The sequence below is a fragment of the Lutra lutra genome, chromosome 2 (assembly GCF_902655055.1).
Source record: "Lutra lutra chromosome 2, mLutLut1.2, whole genome shotgun sequence".
NCBI classification, from domain to species: domain Eukaryota; kingdom Metazoa; phylum Chordata; class Mammalia; order Carnivora; family Mustelidae; genus Lutra; species Lutra lutra.
This window is the reverse complement of record NC_062279.1, coordinates 174,618,003-174,636,026: the sequence shown is the minus strand read 5'-3', so window position 1 is coordinate 174,636,026 and position 18,024 is coordinate 174,618,003. Positions and strand designations below refer to the sequence as shown.

The 18,024-nt window shown below is 39.9% G+C and overlaps 1 protein-coding gene across 2 annotated transcripts in view; it reads left to right on the top strand.

The window, feature by feature from the left end:
- Positions 1 to 9,924, top strand: part of SMIM14 (small integral membrane protein 14) — a 76,919-nt gene extending 66,995 nt beyond the window's left edge. Inside the window, exon 5 of one of the 2 annotated variants that reach the window (XM_047719138.1) lies at positions 9,410 to 9,924. In XM_047719138.1, the coding sequence (XP_047575094.1) occupies positions 9,410 to 9,481 (72 nt within the window). In that variant the 3' untranslated portion in view covers positions 9,482 to 9,924. Of the gene's footprint in view, positions 1 to 1,705; positions 4,818 to 9,409 lie in introns of those variants that run through there. The other variant, XM_047719139.1, reaches the window with a different exon arrangement.
- The last annotated feature ends 8,100 nt before the right edge of the window (positions 9,925 to 18,024 follow it).

The window sequence follows — 18,024 nt, the reverse complement described above, 5'->3', positions numbered from 1 at the left end:
AAATCTTGATAGTCCTGATAACTACCATTTTTAGAACCTTCTAAATAAAAAATGATAAATAAAGTGACCCAACAGGGAGTTTTTGGTGCTGTCTTTAACAGAAACTTCATGGAAAGATTCCTTTTAATCGTTTGGAGAATGGGTATTTATGTTTTTTCTTTTCTATTTGTCTTGGATATTACTTCTTTAAAGATATTTACATGGTGAATTCACTTGTTGAACACCAAATTATCCCACTGATTCCCTTCTCCAATCTTCACCATGTGGAATTCCTAAAATAACTTCTTTTTTTTCCACAATCTTGTATTGCTAATGTTAGAAGTTGAGTTAAACTAACTCCTTACGTGAGAGAAAGCCAATGTGGAATGATAATTGGTCAGTGCTTTGGTTTGTTTAGGAAAGGAACATTTAGATACATAGCCATGTCGACTTTAAGAAAGAAGGCATCATTAGCTCTATATAAAAAGCCTTAAATTTTTTTTTTCTTTGTTTCTTTTGGAGAAGAAGGTATCCATAGAATAGCTTATATGTTATCCTGGTAAGATGCTTTCTCCTTGGTATTTTTTCTTACTTTCTAGGTATAGTTTTATTACTTTCATATCAGAGAGCAACTTCCTCAACATTTGCAGCTAAAGAAATCCAACTTAAGCCAGCCTAGAAGCCATCGAAAGGGACAGAAATTTAAGATGACAGCCCCAAAACCTTATTTCATCATTCAGCAGTTCTTGGCTAGTAGGCCCACTGCCCTAGGAGTAAGCAAGAAAACATACTAATTTCAAGTAGAAAATTGACCAGCCTCCACCAGCACCTCCTGTAACGTGTCAGAATAAATAAATGGCATCTCCCTGAAGATTCCTAAAAGCTCTGAACTTTCCCTTCCAGTTCACATACTTTCTCTTGCAAGTAACAGTGACCAGCTCTGCCTGGTTTAAACAAGTGGCTCTATTGGTTCACGCATCAGGCTATCCAGAGAGGTAGGGTTAGTGTTTGGATTGTTTAACAACATCACCAGAGGGGGCGCCTGGGTGGCTCAGTGGGTTAAGCCTCTGCCTTCTGCTCAGGTCATGATCTCAGGGTCCTGGGATCCCGAGCCTCACATCAGTCTCTCTGCTCAGCAGGGGGCCTACTTCCCCTTCCCTCTCTGCCTGCCTCTCTGTCTACTTGTGATCTGTCAAATAAATAGATAAAATCTTAAAAAAACAAAACCAAAAACAGTATCATCAAAGACCTACTTTCTTTCTTCAACCATCAGCTTCTCTCCAAAGTGGGCTCCCTTTGTGGTCACAGAATGCCTGCCAGTAGCAACAGGGGCCACATGCTTCCTTATTGACCTTCGGTAGGGAGAAGCAAGAGTCTCTACCTCACTTTGTAATGTGCTCGGTCACCTTGAGCCAGAGGGATGGTGCCATCTTTATTGGTGTAAATGTCACCTCTGGAGCTATCAGGGAGAGCAGTGTCATCCAAATCATTTTACTGTTACATAGTTTCCTTTTCTTCCATACCACAGGGAGGAGTGAGACAAACGTTGGTGAATTATAGTGTTAATCTAGCGTTCCCTGGTGTAACAGCAACATGAAAAGTCCAAATAAGTATATGATTAGGGATTGGAGGGTGGGGGTCATGCCTTCAGTTCTTACTATGTGCTAGATCGGTTGCACTGGGATTCAAGAAGTTGGTTCCATAATTTCTGTCTTTCTAATGCCAGGGACAAGATCCACCAGCCCCTCCTGTGGACTAACTTTGTGATATGGGAAGTGAAAATAGTTAACACCTTGCACGACCAAATGAACGAAGATGACCAGAGTACTCTTAACCCCATTAGACTGTTTTTCCTTTTGCATCTGCAATATGGGATGGTATTGTTTTCATGAGCTTCTAGAAATTTCACTCGCAAGCTTATTTTTGCTTCCTGTGTTATCACCATTCCTTTTTACAGTATATTTGAGTAAATGATTATATTAAAAAATTTACATGGGCTTTTTTGGTTATCCTAAACTTAAACATTCCACTCATTCTGTTTGTAACTGTGATCATAATTTTTTTGTGATGATTTCTGGCCTGATTGAAGGAAATTTGAGATCCTGCCTTTAAATATTTTAAATAGTTTTGATAGGTTTTTAAAATTGCTTTTTTTTCATAAGGTATTTATAAAGTTACTTGGTGTTCTCTGAGATTGTATGAAAAAAATTAGAACCACACTGTATTTACATTTACCTTAATAGTTTATTTGTGGGTGGCAGTTTTTTCTAGTTCTTGAGACTGTGGCAGCCTTTGGAATATTTTGCAGACCTATGTTATCCACTACAACTGGCTTATGTGGCTAGAAAAAAGAGGGGAGAAGAAATGAAATAGTTGTTTACTAAGTTTTCTATTCCCACAAAAATGTCTAATATTAGGAGAACTTTAAATAAGCATGATTTAAATATGGTGGGTGATTTACAGTCCATTATAGCCTTACGAGGTTCATGAAAGGAGGAAAAAGGTTAACGCTTTCTGCCTTTGCCAGGTATATTCTATACAGTAATAATTTAAGCTATAATTTATTTGTTAAATGGGTGCCTCTCAGGAACCGTTTCTGTTCTAACACTTCCCTGTTAAATGGAACTCTGAAAGCTGTATTGGGGCCTATTTGGTTGCTGACATTTTAATGCTGTTTACTTATTTAGCCTATTTTTTTCTGTGAAGAAAAAATTGAGTCTTTTGTTACCTTTCTGACTTCAGAAAATATTTGATGGTTTACTCCAAGGGAAAAAGAGGAAAATGAAAAAGCAATCAAGGATCTTTTTTCTCACCCCTTATCTCATTCTTTTTTAGTAATAAGATGGATTGGGGTGGGGAGGAACATTATTATAAGTAAAATTTTGAAATGTATAAAAAGTAAAAGGTTGCATTGTTTTGCTCAGTTTGAAAGAAAATGAATACAAATGGCATAAATACAAGTCTGGCATGACCTATGTGGTTATGGAATTTTTTTCTTAGCAAGTGATTACAGATGGTTTATGGGGGCTAGAAGATATTTTGCTATCGATGTAAGGATTTCCCCCCCAGATCAGTCTAGCTTTTCACTGTATCGATCTGAGAAATTACATGTATGAATTAATAAACTTCTCTATATCATTGTACTGTTTAATAGAGTCTCTGATAAAATTGTGTGATGCTCCTAGGGTATTTTTCCCCCTTTATTATGATTACATTTTAGGCCATAAACTTTTTAAGGGCTTCATTTCATTATATAATCCAGTATTGACTGCTTGCATTCCTTCTGTGGATCTTAGCTTTGAGCTCAACTTCTTGACATAATATCATCTATTCTTAATTACTTGTGCTAATTGAGGGGTATCATAACACAGGTAAGTCAAATCTTAGATAAGGGAGCACCATAGATTTAAATCTTCCTCTTGCTGTGGCCTACTGGAAGCGTTCTCAGCTTTATAGCTGTTAGAGTATTCAATGCGGAAAGGGCAGGGATGGCATAGGTTGGAGTTAAATCTCTATAAGCATTCCTTTTTCTGCCCTTGGCCCCTGGACTTTGAAGGCTTGCACCTACATCCTAGCAGTCTGTTCTCTAAGCTGCTAGAAAGCCAACCTCTGGCAGAGATGCTGATGCATTCACTGAATCTGTGGCTCACAAGTAATTGAGAATTGGCTTTGGTTGAAGCCAGTTGGCCTTGATGAGGAAACAGTGTGTGTCTAGTGTTAGTTGGCTAGAGACCTACAAATCTAGATTCTTATTCCTGGTTCTTCATTTCTGTCACATACACTTAATTGACAGTACATCTAGTATATTAACCTTTTCTATATGGACCATCTAATTAGGAACAAAAGTTCCTAGAGAAATACTTAGTTTTGGGGTTTTTTTGCTTGTAAAATTTCTCTGCATTTCTGAGAAAGACCGCATACTACTGCTTATAAAGTATTCCTGTTAACCCAACTAGTAATTTATATTACTCTATTTAATTCTTAAAGCTTCTACATGTGGCCTTTTTATTGAGCACACTCTTACTCATTACTTGGCTTACATTCACCGGAACTGTGGCTACATTCATTTTTAAATAATCTGGAGAAAGAAAAGATAAAGCTTCATATTTTAATCACTTTGGGCTCTTAAATGTTCCACAAATAACGTTAAGTTTATTTTGTTTTAGAGTCATGTAATGTCCCTTATGCAAAATAAAGTTTTCTTGCTTTCCATATGGAAAAAGTTAACATTGGAACCGTGTATAGTAAAAGAGTTTATCATGTATCTATCCAAGCACTATCCCATGGCCAGCAAGTCATATTTTAAATAAACTTGCAGAGATTTTCTAAAGTAACTATTAGGTTCAGCTAGTCCATGGTTACTTTTAGTGTCATCGTGGTATGTGATGTGATAGTGTTTATAGAATGACTGAATTCTTTTCAAAGGAACCTTGGAAATGTATCACTCTGAATTAAAGCCTGTCACTCTAAATAAACATGCTAAAATTTGACCAGCTTATCAGCTTAAGACACAAAACAGCAACTTGAGGAGAAACGAAGAGTTTACACATAAGTTTAAATTTTTGTTGTTGCAATAGTAGATGTAGTCTTAACATGATATTTCTAAATGAAGAGCATATGTATTTGTTACCATGTCTAATGATTACTTTGTTAAAAGCGAAAGTGGTCATGTGATGTACTAAGTATGAATTGCTGTTTTTCAGTGTTTAAATCATGCCAAACAAATCATGTCTGTGCCATCCAGGGTTTATTGTAATCTTTTACTGAGTACTTGGACTGGGATAAAGGGCTTGTACTATGCACTTTTTATTAATGAATAAATAGAAAACATTAGTAACTGTTTTGTTTTTTTGGGGGGAAATGAATCTTTTGCTTAGTAGAACGTTTACATCCTTTATTAAACGGTTTCTTTGTAAGACTTTTTACCCCTAACCGAAGACCTTCCACAGAGAGAACTTTAAGTTACAAGAAAAATATGTATGTAATAGCAGTGGGGCCAATATTCAGAAGTAGGGATTCTGAGAATCTCTAGGAGATTAGATCACAATTACATTTCTTTACTTTTTTATTTTTTAATTTCTTCCTAGAATACAGTGTTAATAGACCTATGCTTTGAAGGAATAATATTCAATAATGTTAATTATGTATTTGAGCAGGCCTATGTTACTTCAAGGGAGCAAGATGTGTAACTGTACGAACACACACACAAGTAAAGATCTGTTTTTTGTCTTGTGACCTGGAATGCACCCAGATACCAAAGATCATTAATCCCCACATACACGTAAAAATGGTAAAATTGCCCTGGCATGGGTCAGTGTCTGTGTGATACTTAAGTGTTCTTTAAAATAGCAAAATGTGTGAGACATACAATTTTCTGGAGATTATTAATGATTTCAATCTAAAATTTGTCATGAATGTCAATATATACCTGAACCTCTGTAAAACTAAGTTTTCATTAAATGGTTCTGCAATATTAGTTTTCCTCTCAGAAAGTAGAATTCTCATAAGTTTTTTTGCTTCCTGCCATTTCATCTGATAGTTGTCTCAGTTCCAAATCTGTTTATAAGAGTCGATTTTTCTCACCACCAAGAAGTTCCATAAACACCAACTGAGATTATGATGCTCTCACATTTTTAAAAACTGGAGTTATCAAAGTGATCTTTTCCCCTGGGCAACTTAACTTTGCATATCTTTTCTCATACAAATAGACTATGTCAGTTCAATAAACTTTTCGACAGTGTATTTATTTCTGCTTTAAAATGGGTATTATTGGGCGCCTGGGTGGCTCAGTGGGTTAAGCCGCTGCCTTCAGCTCGGGTCATGATCTCAGGGTCCTGGGATCGAGTCCCGCGTCGGGCTCTCTGCTCGGCAGGGAGCCTGCCTCCCTCTCTCTCTCTCTCTCTGCCTGCCTCTCTGTCTACTTGTGGTCTCTCTCTGTCAAATAAATAAATAAAATCTTTAAAAAAAAAAATAAAAAAATAAAATGGGTATTATTCAGGGGTGCCTGGGTGGCTCAGTGTGTTAAGCCTCTGCCTTCAGCTCAGGTCATGATCTCAGGGTCCTGGGATCGAGCCCCACATCGGACTCTCTGCTCAGGAGGGAGCCTGCTTCCCCTTCTCTCTCTGCCTGCCTCTCTGCCTGCTTGTGATCTCTCTCTCTGTCAAATAAATAAATTTTAAAAATCTGTAAAAAAAAAAAAAAAAAAACACCCCCCCCAAATAAAATGTGTGTTATTCAGAATTATGTTACAGAAAACATTTTAAACCATCAGATGCCAGATTAAGACGTCTTGTGAAGGGGAGGTAGAAGATGTTTGGGAAGCAGGGAATAGATAGGGATGAAGAATAATATGTGTAGCTTTTTTTTTTTTAAAGATTTTATTTATTTATTTGACAGAGAGAGATCACAAGTAGGCAGAGAGGCAGGCAGAGAGAGAAGGGGAAGCAGGCTCCCTGCCGAGCAGAGCCTCATGCGGGGGGTTCAATCCAGAGACCCTGAGATCTTGACCTGAACCAAAGGCAGAGGCTTAACCCACTGAGCCATCCAGGTGCACCTATGTGTAGTTTTAAGAATAAAGCAACTATCATGTCAAGAAAGAATATTCCTGGGGTGCCTGGGGGGCTTAGTCGGTTGAGTATCCAGCTCTTGATTTCCATTCAAGTCATGATCTCGGGGATGTGGGACTGAGCTGTGCTTTGGGCTCTGCGCTGGTGGGGAGTCTACTTGGGATTCTCTCTCCCTCTCCCTCTGCCTTGCCCCCTCTAAAATAATAAATCTTTTAAAAAACCATATTCCCTTTTATAACACTCTGCTTATTTCCAGGAAGTTTAGGAATGAGAAAAAAATATAACCCCTGTAATACTAGAGGCCTTCTTACTTCTTAAATATTTAGTTCCCATACTGCTCATAACCTCAGACACTCAGGCTATGTTTTGATGATGAATGGATTTGAATTGCATTGCCTCTATTCATTTTGAAGAACTGAGCACAGTTTCTCAAAGAGGACAAGTACTACATAGAAGATTCAGCATTATGGAAAAAGTCTACTATTTTGCTGTTTTTGTTGTTGTTTTTTAATATTTGTTTATTTGAAGGGGGTGGAGCACAGAGAGAGAAGCAGATTCCCAGCTGAGCGGAGAGTTGATGCAGGATTTGATCCCAGGACCCTGAGATCCATGACCTGTAGTCATGTAATTATAATAATTGTCTCATGTGCAGTAAAAATATTTAGCATTGCTAATAGTGTTGAGCTTTGGAGGAAAAGTGTTCAAGTAGCTTTGTGTGAGCTGGGCTTAAGGTAAGTAATTCATTCAGACCTTTAGCTTTTCTTACATCTAAAAGATAGCATATAGTTTATAGCATATAGCTTATAGTGATTCTCACACTTTCTGGTTTGGAGACCCCCAAAGAATTTTTGTTTATATGCATTGTTTTATCTATCAATATATACTGTATCCAAAATTAAAACAGAACATTTGAAAGCATTAAGTATTTTAAAATAACAATATACCCAATACATGTTAACATGAAGGTTTTTGTGAAAAAACCATTTTCCAAAATGAAAACTTGGAAGACTGGCATGTTTTACATTTTTTGCAAATCTCTTCAATAGTTGGCTTAAAAGAAGTCTGGGTTATTATTATTATTTTTTAAGATGTATTTATTTGAGAGAGAGTAGGGAGGGGCAGAGGGAGAGGGAGAGAGAAAATTTCCAGCAGAACTGTGGACTGAGCAGGGAGCCTCATGGCGGGCTTGATCTCATGACTCCAATATCATTACCAAGAGCCAGATGCTTAACTGAACTACCAGGTGCCCCAGGTTATATTTCTACTTTTACATTCAATATGTTAGTTCCCTTCTTGTGAAACTGTGTGAATATTAGTTTTTGGCAACTAAATGACTAATGGTATTTTGAGTAGCCTGTACTAAGGAAAACAAATTATGTAACCATTGGACTGCCTACTTACTTCGGAGCATTAGTTTCCTCATTTACTTATCAAATATGGTACCACTTTACAGAATGCTGAAGTAAATATCAAATGAAATGTTTGTAAAAATGTTAAGTCCTAAATAAATACTGTATATAAAGGCCCTCACCATCCCAACACACACACACACACACACACACAGTCCCTTTTCAAAACCTTAAGTTGTACAGATACTAGGTATTTAGGGGGGCACTTCCATTGAATTTCTGTTGGAAAGAATTCACACTACTAAGAATGGACAATGGCACATTTAGGCCAGAGTCTGGCATAAGAAAAGCATTAAAGATTAAAACATTAGGGACCCCTGGGTGGTTCAGTCAGTTAAGCGTCTGCTTTTGGCTCAGGTCGTGATCCCAGGGTCCTGGGATCAAGTCCTGCATCGGGCTCCCTTCTCAGTGAGAAGCCTTCTTCTCCCTCTCCCACTCCCCCTGTTTGTGTTCCCTCTCTCACTGTCTCTCTGTCAAATAAATAAAATCTTTAAAAAAAAAGATTAAAACGTTAAATAGAATGTCAGTGTCCAATCAATATTTTAAAATCCTTGAAAGGTAAACTGGAAAGCAAATACATTTTGACTAATAGGTGAATAAATCCATTGCAGTAAAAGCTAAAGAGCAAACTAATTAGACTTAATAGTTCTCAACGTTGGCAGCACTTTGAAAGCTTTAAAAACGTGGTGCTTTGGCCCCACACCTCAGAGATCGTGGTATAGGGTTTGACCTAAGCATCTATAGGTAATTCCAATAGCAGCTAAGGGTAAGAACTCTTGGCATTAAGAATGCTATGCCTTGGGGCACCTGGGTGCATCAGTTGGTCAAATGTCTGACTCTTTTTTTTTTTTTTTAAGATTTTATTTATTTATTTGACAGAGAGAAATCACAAGTAAGCAGAGAGGCAGGCAGAGAGAGAGGAGGAAGCAGGCTCCCTGCTGAGCAGTAAGCCCAATGTGGGGCTCGAACCCAGGACCTGGGATCATGACCTGAGCCGAAGGCAGCGGCTTAACCCACTGAGCCACCCAGGCGCCCCAAATGTCTGACTCTTGATTTCTGTTCAGGTCATGCTCTCTGGGTGGTAAGATCAAGCTTAGGTCCAGCCCCCCTGCAAGCCCTGTCTAGCCCCACCTCAGGCTCTGGGATCAGTGGGGAGTCTGCTCAAGATTCTCTTTCTCTCTCTGCCCCTCTGCCCCCCACAGTCTCTCTCTAAAATCAACAAATCTTTTGAAAAAGAGTGCTAAAGCTTGTTTTTAGTTCTAGAGATGAAAAACTAAACAAAAGCATAGATCAATTTCCTTTATACTAGCTGACTTCTATATATGGGCAGGGAACTAAGTGAAATCTTATATTCTCCTGCAGTAGAGTTATTTTTAATAGTGATATTTCACAGTTTTTCCTAATGCTTAAAAATAATGCTTTTTTATTTTCTTAATTTTTTCTTACGGGGATGAGGAAGGGAGATATCCTTCTTCATGGATGGCCATAAAAGAAGCCTGTTCAGTTCATGAGAAGGCTCTATGTTAAAAAAAGAAGAAGAAGAAGGAGAAGATGAAAGAAGGAAGGAGAAAGAAAGAAAAAAGAAACAAAGAAAAAGGAGAGGAGGAAGGAAAAGAAATAATAAAGCATGCCAAGGGAACAAAAACACCACTGTTAAAATAAGGAATAAAGTTAGGATTATTACTTTGCAAGGACTTGGATCACAATGTTAATAGGATAAATATTAATTCTTCACATAATAGACTTAATGGTCTCAGAAAACAAGAATTCTTGTGGTGATAAGGCCATTTGTTTTTAGTCCCTGTCCTCAGGAAGTTTATATAGTATTTACCAGGGAAAGACAAATACAAAAGCTAACAAATAAGCTAATATTTCAGGAACTAACTGCTAAAGTGAAGTTAAAAAATAATGGTGAAAGAGCTTTCTGAAGAGATGATATTTGAAGGGGCGCCTGGGTGGCTCAGTCCCTTCGGTCCTGGGATCGAGCTCCGCATCAGGCTCCCTGCTCAGCAGGGAGTCTGCCTCTCCCTCTCCTTCTGTTCCTCCCCACCCCACTCATACTCTCCCTCTCAAATAAATAAATACTTTTTTTTTAAAGATTTTATTTATTTGACAGAGAGAGATCACAAGTAGGCAGAGAGGCAGGCAGAGAGAGAGAGGGAAGCAGGCTCCCCGCTGAGCAGAGAGCCCAACACGGGACTCCATCCCAGGACCCTGAGACCATGTCCTGAGCCGAAGGCAGTGGCTTAACCCACTGAGCCACCCAGGCGCCCCAAATAAAGTCTTTTTAAAAAAGAGAGAGAGATGATATTTGGGGTGAGATTTGATGATGCAGATATGTAAAGATCTGGGCAGTTTTCCAAGAGAAAAAAAGTACGAAGGACATGAGACTGAAGCATAATTGGCATTTTCAAGGGACCAGAATAAGACCAAATGACCTGTACAAGTTGAGATCAGAAGTATGGTCTAGAGAGGTGCTTGGGTGGCTCAGTCGCTTAAGCGACCAACTCTTGAGTTTGGCTCAGGTCATGATCTCAGGGCCATGAGATTGAGCCCAGCCTTGGGCTCAGTCTCAGCATGCAGTCTCCCTTTCCCTGTTCCTCTCCCTCTGCCCCCGCCCCAACTCATGCACTTATGCAAGATCTCTCTCTCTCTCAAAGAAATGAGGTATGTCTACATCTTAGAGGATCTTGAACTCCAAAATAAGGAATTCGAGTTTTATTATGAGTATAAAAGCCCTTGGGACAGAGGATGAGAGATACATGATTTGATTTATGGTTTTAAAATCTCACTCTGGCTGCTATATGGAAGATGAACTGTGTGCATCAAGAAGGAAGGTAGGAAGCTAGGAAGGCACTGTGGTCCAGAGAAGAGGTGCTAATCTCTTTGGCAAACAGTTGTGGTAACGTGAATTAGAAGAAGAGATCAGATTTGCAATATATGTTGGAGGTAAAGCCAACTGGCCACGTGGATGGCCTGATAGTGAATGGAAGGGAAGAGAGAAAACAAGACTTAAGTCTAGTTTTGGGGTCTTAGCCACTGGATGGTTGATGATTGAAATTGAGATGGGAAAAGTTGATGGTAAGGAAAATGGCCAATGAGAAGGAGCAGATTGGGAGCAATCAGTTAGGATACAGGTTAACTTGCTGGAATAAGGAGACAGACTCCAGTGGCTTAACCCAGATCGACTTAAGTTCTCTTTCAGGTAACAGTTCAAAAATATAAGCAGTGTAGGGCTGAAAGCTTGCTTTAGGTATTCAGAACTCAAACTAACTTGCTCCACTGACCCGTAGAGCAGTGTTTCTCAAACTGCTGTTGTCCACCCGGTGTTGTCCTCTGCATTGTCAAAGGTCACCACAATACTTACTGGGTCAGTGCTCCAGCCTGAGGGGAGGTGGTGAACGAAACATGGAGGGCCTACCTGTTCATTTAAGGGTTTGTCCTAGAAGTTGTTCATCTCCCTTCCATTCACATTCCGTTAGCCAGAACTTGGTAACATGACCATACCCAAAGGAGGCTAGATGTTGGGGTGCCTGGGTGGCTCAGTGGGTTAAAGCCTCTACCTTCAGCTCAGGTCCTGGGATTGAGCCCCGCATTGGGCTGTCTGCTTGGTGGGGAGCCTGCTTCCCCCTCTCTCTGCCTGCCTCTCTGTCTACTTGTGATCTCTCTCTCTGTATCAAATAATTAAAATCTTTTAAAAAAAAAAAAAAGGCTAGATGTCATTGATGTTCATCCTGGAAAATATCCGCCCAGTTAAAATTTGGGAATTCTATTACCAAATAAGTGAAGTGTGGCTATTGGAGTCATCTGGCAGTTGCTACCACAGAGGAAAAACAATACTCATGTGTTGGCTGTGATGATTTTAAGGTGCATACGACATATGCAAATGGAGCTCTTGAATAGGTTAAGTAAGAGACGTGTAGAGCTAAGTAAGGTTCCATCACTAAGAGAGAGAAAAATTAAAAGCCAACAGAATACAGGTAATACTCGAATTTTGGGGACTGGATAAAGTTACTTAAAGAGATAGTAAGACAGGGACGCCTGGGTGGCTCAGTTGGTTGGACAACTGCCTTCGGCTCAGGTCATGATCCCCGGGTCCCGGGATCGAGTCCCACATCGGGCTCCCAGCTCCATGGGGAGTCTGCTTCTCCCTCTGACCTTCTCCTCGCTCATGCTCTCTCTCACTGTCTCTCTCTCTCAAATAAATAAATAAAATCTTTAAAAAAAAAAAAAAGAGATAGTAAGACAGAAAAGAAGAAATCCCAGGACTGGGACTCCAGGTACTGCAATATTTAGAGCTCTGATTGAGAAAGAGGAACCAACCGCACCGGGAAGGAACATCCAGTGAAAGAAGGAAACCATGTCTGATAAGTCAAATCATGGGAACGGCGAATTGAACATTTTAGCAGAAAGGATTCATTGGTGAACTTGCTGAAAGATGTTTTGATGGAGCGAGGGGGATGAAAGCCCATCTGTAGTAGCTAAAGAAAGAACTGGGGGTACAGAAGGAGAGAAGTGCAAGCGGTTCTTTGGAGGAGTTTTACAATGAATGGGGGCAGAGCAATGGGGCAGTTACTTGAGTGGGAGCTGAGTCTTGGGTGATGGAGATGTTCATATTGTTTTATTGAGATGGGAGAAAAGATTATCTACAGAATTGTTAATACCCAGAGCCCCCTCTCTTCCCCATACTGGGGTCACCTCTTTGTTGACCTCAATCCCACTATCCTCGTGTCTGAAAGGAAGACCTATTGAGATCCACATGTTTTTGCAAAGGTGCCCTCAACTCTGCCTTCCTGTACTCTCCCTATGCTCATGGCCTCACTATGATAATTGGTCTCAGAGCCTATCATGATTAATCCAGTCACATCCTACATGGTGTTCACTAGAAGTCCAAGACTCCCAAGGTCATCACTAAGCCATCACCCTTAGCTGATTCAATTTTATACCCTTCCTTATGCCTCAAACATCCTAAACTCAAAGGCTATAAGCAGCAAAAGCCCCATACCTTCACTGTTTTTCTCTGAACATCCCCTTCACCAAACTTGTCATCTCTTTATGCACACTGACTCTCCCACTGCCCTCTCAAATGGGAGCTGTTGTCTTTTCCAGACCCATAAAGCCAAAGAATGTTGAGGAAGAGGGAGCTTCATCCCAGTTTCTCATTTTGGCTGCCAGACTATCCCTCTCTCCTCCTTAAAACTTTCCTTAAAACTTTCCAACTCTTTGTAAGTTCCTACTGGCAAAGCATTCCATATGATACTCATCTTCCAAAGTCATAGACTCCTGGACAACTCGTTTAGCACTGAACTTTGTGCCTGCCTTTTCAGCACTTTTCCTGTTGTGACCCTTGGGGATATCAATATCCAGGTAGACAATTCTTCCACTACTAAGTCCCCTAACCTCTCTTCCAGCCATCTTGTTTTCCACACAGCTGCAACCACCCACTCCCATTGTTATGTCCTAGACCTGTAATTTCCAACTTTGCTGCTTGTATATTCCTAAAAGAATTTTGAAAAACAATGTATGGTCTTGCACATTTTTTCCCTTTTAGATGTACAATGCAAAAAAAAAAAAAAAGAAGAATGCAAAGCAATCTTTGCATTCATATTGCATTGCAATATGAACCCTAATAAAGGTTCATATATATTTCTTCTATTTCAGTCTCTTGCCCAACTAACCATACCATTGGTGTCATTTATTCTTTTCACTCTATTTGGCCAAAATATACAAGGAGGCAGAATGGGATCTAACCAAGCCTTGATTTGTACCTTTTCACCTAAACTCACTTGACTCCATCAGTGAACAAACCAAGTGGAATCTCTATTCCACATTCAAAATTACCTCCATTTGTTTTAATGCAATTTTGGGGAAAAGACACCTAATGACAGCCAGATCACAATGCAAAAACTACAAGAGAATTTGCAAGACTTGTACACAAAACTGGATAGCTCCAAAGCATGAAAACAACCACAAACCCAGCTGCTGTCCAGAATGCCAGAATCCATGTGATTCAACCGCGTGGAAATTTTGGAGAGTGGCTCTGACTTCAGTCATGCTCCACACCTTTTAAGTTAACATTAATATGGTCCTAGGTATAAGTTTAATTTTGTTAATAAAAAGTATTAAACATTGTATAAATGAAGACTATAAGTGAAAAACATCTCAAGATTTGATATAATTAAATTACTTTACTGAGTAATCTTGTAAATTTTCTCCATTTCAGTTTTATTCAATATCTTTAGAAAAATGTAGTAGTCCTGCAAAATACTCAAGTTGCTTTTTAAAAGATTTTATTTATGTATGAGAGAGAGAGAGAGAGAGAGAACACATGCTCGAGAGTTGGGGGTGTTGGGGGGCTGATGAGAAGCCGGGGAGGAGCACAGGAAGAGGGAGGGGTAAAGAATCTCAAGCAAACTCCATGCTCAGCACGATGCAAAAGCTCTGTCTCAACCTTGAGATCAAGACCTGAGCCAAAACCAAGAGTCAGACACTTAACTGACTGAATCACCCAGACACCCCAATACTCAAGTTGCTTTTTAAAGAATCAAGGTCACTAATTTATATGGCATCTTCTGTTTGGAATTCAGAACATCCCAACATAGACCAACATGTCCTGTTTCTAACTCTGGACTTCAGCCTTAGCAAAAATGAGTATAAAATGAAGAAAGATGGATTTGAGGTGTCTTTACTGATCACCTTAGGGGACTTCCCCCAAACAATAATCCAGTTTACTTCTTTGGTACTCAGGAGAAGTTTACCCCTCTGTAATGGATGGTAGTAAGGTTTTACTTGGGTGAAAGTTAAGCCTTTCTTTTATAAAATGGACTGTTATTAGGCATATCAATTTGGGGAAAGAGCACCTGTGGAAGTTGAGCTGGAAATTGATTTCCTTAAATATATCTGTGCAGGGCAAAACTAAAATAAACTGTCAGAAATCAGGATAGTGTCACCCTTGGTGGGTGTTGGGGGTGGGGGGAGTGTTGGAGAACATTATCAAAGTCTTACTGCTTTTATTTCCCAATCATCTCTTGAATCTGTTCATTGCTCTGAATCTCCATGGCTACTACCCTGGATATGCTATTTCTAATTCTTAATTACTGTAATTAGTTCTGAATTGCTCTCTTCACATTCACTCTATTTATTCCTATAACTACCCTCTTCATTCCCCCCCAGTTAATTCCCATATTTCCTTTAAGTGTTCAATTATCACAACTTGAGGAAGCATCCCTAATACTATGTTTAATAGTCCTATTGTATACTCTCGTAAGACTATATATATCCCACCTTAATAAAGTTGTAATTTTACATTTATCTGTGTGATTGATTGATGTTTCCCCATAGAATTAAATTTATGAAGGAAGGGAATGTATCATTCTTTACTCAATTATATTCCTAGTGACTAGCACGTTGGAAATACTTGGAGAGAAATACTTATCCAATGAAACAATGTTTTTTAAGTTTGAAGAGGAGCCCATGTATAAATTGAAACCATACATAAAAAAATTGATATATAGTATGGAGAGGGTGGTTGGGTTATGGACATTGGGGAGGGTATGGGCTATGATGAGTGCTGTGAACTGTGTAAGCCTGATGATTCACAGACCTGTACCCCTGGGGCAAATAATACATTATATGTTCATAACAATAATTAATAAAAAATTTATATATAAAGCAGATTAAACAGATAAAAGTAGAACTGCTCTGATTTAGAGTCTCAGAGCCCTGTCTGTTTTAACCTTCCACTCATCCACTCATTCTCTTTCTCACAGAGTGACACCACCAGAGAAACTTAGAGCTCCAAGAAACATAATTTGAAAATAATTGGTCTATATCAAGCAGTTCTCAAGCTTTTTGTTCCCAGAACTCCTTAACACATTTAAAATTTGAAGGCCCCAAAAAGCTTTTTCATGTTGATTATAGATATTGGCATTTACATTATTAGAAATGAAAACTGACAAGTCATACATAAATTCCTTAACGTTGACAATAATAACTCTATGACACTAACATTAACCATATATTTTAATGAAAAGTTACTGTATTTCCAAATTAAAAATTAGAAGACTGTATTGTTTTGCATTTTTATAAATCTATAATGTCTGCATTGATCTGTTATGATATCACATGTCATACAGCCTCTGGAAAATTCCACTGTATACTCCTGAGAAGATGAGAGTAAAAAAATAAATAATAGGTATTATTATGAAAATGTTTTGACTTCCTGGATTCCTTGAAGTGGTCTCAGGGATTGTCAGTACATTTTGAGAACTGTTGTCCTAGATCCAAAACTAGTATTGATATTTTGATTTAATTTCTGCAATTATACTGTTTAAACGATTTGGTTATCAAAATACTAAGAGTGTGAAATGAATTCTAGGTAGAAAAAAATGTTTAATTCAAAACAAGGAGAAGAATAACAGAAAAGTGGTTTTTATTACAAAGCTAACTAATAGGTAATTTAAATCTATGTATATGCCAAGTTCAAAAAGATAACCCTACTATAGCACACAGTATTTGTCACATGTATTGCGATTATTTGTTCACGTATTTCTCACACTAAACTGTGAGCTTTGGAAGAAGGAATTGGGCCTTAATCCATTTTACATTTTTGCTCTCGAGGATAAAGTCTAACACACAACAGGCACTAAATATTTGTTGGACTAATGAATTTACCTGCTTAGAATGTACAACACCCACATAACATATCACACTTTTTACAACTCAACAGCAAACGGTTTAATCAATATTCAACAGCTTTCTTGAAGTTGTCATGATCCTGTCAAGAAAACCATCATCTCCGGGCGCTTGGATGGCTCAGTAGGTTGGGCGTCTGCCTTCCCATCGGGTCATGATCCTGAGTCGTGGAATCAGCTGGCATGGGGCTACCCGCTCGGCGGGGAGTCTGCTTCCCCCCTCCTTCCCACTCTTGCTTTCTCTATCTCTCAAATAAAATATTTTTTTAAAAAGAAAACCATCATCTTGGGGTGCGTGGCTGTCTCATTCGGAGGAGCATGGGACTCTTGATCTGGTGGTGAGTTGGAGCCCCATGTTGAGTGTAGAGATTACTTAAATAAAACTTCAAAAAAAAAAAAAAAACCCATCATCTATGAGGTATTTTAATGCGTCTTTATAAACTCCTAATCACGTTCCTCATGACGTATTTAAAAATGGTCTTTGACTTCAACTACAGATTATGTGACCTGATGTAATTCTCCATGAGGAACACACACAAAAAAGTCCAGACCGCTTTTCTTTTTTCAGATCTGAGACTTAAGATCACGTGGGAGAGGAAAAAGGGAACAGAGCTGCCTTCCTCATTAAAAACGGGCAGCGTCCATACAGTAATTTTACTCCTCATACACGGAACTTGTATGTTGCAAACTCTCAGCACAGACAACCCAGTTCCCGAATTTGGCAGGAGCAGCTCTGGAAAATATGTCTGGAGGGCGTGGGTGTCGTGCTTCTCCTCCCAGGAATCTGGGCGGAGGCCCGAACTGGTCCGTCATGACAGGAATCAGCATCCTACGAGATGCGAGGCGCCTCCTTCCCAGAAGTGGCGAGGGAAGGGATCTGAGTAAACCTTGGCCGCCGGGCAGTCTGACCAGCAGGGTCTAGGGGGCCCGAAAGACCAGGTCGGCTCTCGGGGCTGCTGGGGAGACCGGAAAGGGGGCCGAGATCTTCCGGTCCCCTCCGGCCGCAGCGGGCCAAGTACCCCGCAGTCCTAGATTATGGCCGACCCGGCGCGCACGCTGCACCACCTCCGCGGCGCCGACCGTCAGCGGGAACCGGGACACAGGGAGGAAAGCGGTGCCAGACAAGACACAGGCTGCAGGCGACAGGGAAAACTAGTAGCTGGCCTTGCGGACCCCGAAACCCCACCCCGAAGACCTCCGCCGACTCGCCGCGCACGCAGCTCCGCCCACTGTCGCTCGCGGTAGGGGCGGGACCGCTGAGCTGGCCCGAGCGGATTCGCCCAGACTCGGCTGGGGGCGGGGCCTCCCAGCTAGCTACGATTAGCCCCGCCCTGACTCCCCGCCCCTGGGGCCCGCAGGAAATAGGGGCGGGCCGGG